Source organism: Chiloscyllium plagiosum, chromosome 10 (assembly GCF_004010195.1).
Source record: "Chiloscyllium plagiosum isolate BGI_BamShark_2017 chromosome 10, ASM401019v2, whole genome shotgun sequence".
Taxonomy (NCBI): domain Eukaryota; kingdom Metazoa; phylum Chordata; class Chondrichthyes; order Orectolobiformes; family Hemiscylliidae; genus Chiloscyllium; species Chiloscyllium plagiosum.
The window spans coordinates 95,274,602-95,277,116 of NC_057719.1; the positions used below are offsets into that span (position 1 = coordinate 95,274,602).

Genomic DNA, 2,515 nt, shown 5'->3' on the forward strand with positions numbered 1-2,515 from the left:
GAAACAGGCCCTTCGGCCCAACAAGTCCACACCGACCCGCCGAAGCGCAACCCACCCATTCCCCTACATTTACCCCTTTAACCTAACACTACAGGCAATTTAGCATGGCCAATTCATCTGACCCAGCACATCTTTGGACTGTGGGAGGAAACCGGAGCACCCGGAGGAAACCCACGCAGACTCTGGGAGAATGTGCAAACTCCACACAGTCAGTCGCCTGAGTCGGGAATTGAACCCGGGTCTCTGGCGCTGTGAGGCAGCAGTGCTAACCACTGTGCCACCGTGCCGCCCACTTTTTGCTGGAAACTACAGGGCAGAACACTGGGCAAAGCCAAGATTGGACTTGGCTGCCCCTGTGTAACAGCTCTACTGACATTTCTTGTGTGGGCTGATATGAAGATTGCTCACTTGATTGAGGTACCAAAGCAGTAAAGGTTGCCAGGAAAAGATGCCCAAAAAGCAGTCACTACCTGCGCAATCTCAGGCGTAACTCTGCCAAATAAAATACGCCAGCCTGCTATTTTCCATAGGGAATGACCAAGGGTTCATTGCTGACATATTAGCTTGTGAATGTTGAGGGTAGTCAAGTCAGTCGTTTCAGCAATGTGGTTTAACTCACAAAGTTGACCTGGATACTTCCCATAATCAATGACAAAAGGAAGCAGTCACAACCACTGGTTAATTTCTGCTATCAAGACTACCCATAAGAAATTTATACATTAAAATCTAGAAATTCAAAAAAAATTCTTATAATGAATGGCTTAATTCTGATTTCACAGCCCAAAAAGCAGTTATCATTTACTTCCCAGATGTTCAAGACCAGCCTTCTGCTGCTCTCTCCATCTCATGATCAACTCCAACAGTTCCTTCAGCTCCAGAATGTCGGATACCATTTTGGCAACAAGATTTTCCATTATCTTTACTTTCTTGGTCACCTGAGGAATGGTATTTATCAGCTCCAGATTGGAGTCCAGTTTCTCAATGAAATTAACCATCATGGGCAAGATTTCAGAGACATACCTGTGACAATTGGCTTCAACAGGTAGACACTGATGGCAAATAGGCTGTACTAACCGCAGCTTCAGCAACACTGTCTCCTGCAAGATCGCCTCCAAGTGGCTGTTCATCGACTGAAGCTGACTGTACTTCTCAGCCAAACACACTGGGTGGGCAATATCTGCGGTGTCATTCTGCAATTTCAGCAGCTTCAACTCTAGAAATTAGGTTCCCTACAGTGTGGAAACAAGCCCTTCAGCCCAACAGGTCCACACCGACCCTCCGAAGAGTAACCCATCCAGACCCATTCCCATCCGACTAATGCACCTAACACTATGGGCAATTCACCTGACCTGCACATCTTTGTGACTGTTGGAGGAAACCACTGCACCCAGAGAAAACCCACACAGACACAGGGAGAATGTGCAAACTCCACACAGTCACCTGAGACAGGTATCGAATCTAGCTCCCTGGTGCTGTGAGGCGGCAGTGCTAGCCACTGAGCTACCATGCCACCCCAGATAAACTAGCCCTATATGGGTAGGCCTAGCTAGGTGACTAGGCCTCTGTAAAGACTGAACACCTGTGTGCGTGCTGGAGATGATCAATTGCTGCATCCTGGAGTGGATTCTGCCTTTGGGAGTGGACCAAACTCCTGTGAGTTAACTGAACCTTTACAATGTACTGTGTTCCTGAGAGTGGGCCTGTCTCTCTGTGGATGAGCCAGGATTCTATAGAGACTGAACACCTGTGTGCTGTGGGGTGTGGTTTTGCTGCCTTCAGGAGTGGATTCTGCCCTTGGTTGTGGACTCTGTTTTTAGTAATGGATTCTGCAGTTTGGAGTTGACTCTATTTCTGACAATGCACTTTGTATACTGGATTGGACTCTGTTCCTGGGAATGGACTCTGCTTTTTGAAGAGAATTGTTTATGGTAATGGACTATGTGTACCAGAAAGGGCTCTGTTTATTGGTAATTGACTCTGTCTTGTTGCTTGTTGGGTTTATCACCTTCTGGATTAGTGGTGCTGGAAGAGCACAGCAGTTCAGGCAGCATCCAAGGAGCTTCGAAATCGACATTTTGGGCAAAAGTGTATCAGGAATAAAGGCAGTGTGTCCCTGGGTCTGGCAGGCCTCCCTGTGAGCTGGGAGGCTCATAGGTCGTCCTTAAAGCTGTCAACCTGAGAGCCGGAGGGTGGGTAGGCCGTCCTGTAAACCTGAAGGTTGGTAGGCTGTCCTGATGCCAGTCGCCCCGAGAGCCCCAAGGTGGGTAGGCCGTTCTGAGCGCTGTCATCCTGAGAAGGGGTAATCAGGATGGGCTGTCCTAGAGATGGTGTGTCAGAGCGGCCGAGAGCCCCAAGGTGGGTTGGGGAAGGCTTGTGGGCTGCCGTGCCTAAACAGTGATCTGTTTCATTTTGGACAAAACCATTTCATTAGCATTACTTCAGACTTTTAGGGAATGAAATCATTTTGGCTTACTTTGTGTGAGCCATGTGTGATTCCAATGCACAGCAATGTGGT

At 48.3% G+C, this 2,515-nt stretch overlaps 1 protein-coding gene across 1 annotated transcript; it reads right to left on the minus strand.

Annotated features, from left to right (window-relative positions):
* Window positions 1–519: 519 nt before the first annotated feature.
* On the minus strand, window positions 520–1,217 carry LOC122554037 (HAUS augmin-like complex subunit 2; the record flags this gene model as incomplete). The annotated part of the gene is made up of 1 exon (XM_043698523.1): window positions 520–1,217. A coding segment is annotated over one exon (423 nt), but the record flags the coding sequence as incomplete, so codon positions are not given.
* Between the last annotated feature and the right edge of the window lie 1,298 nt (window positions 1,218–2,515).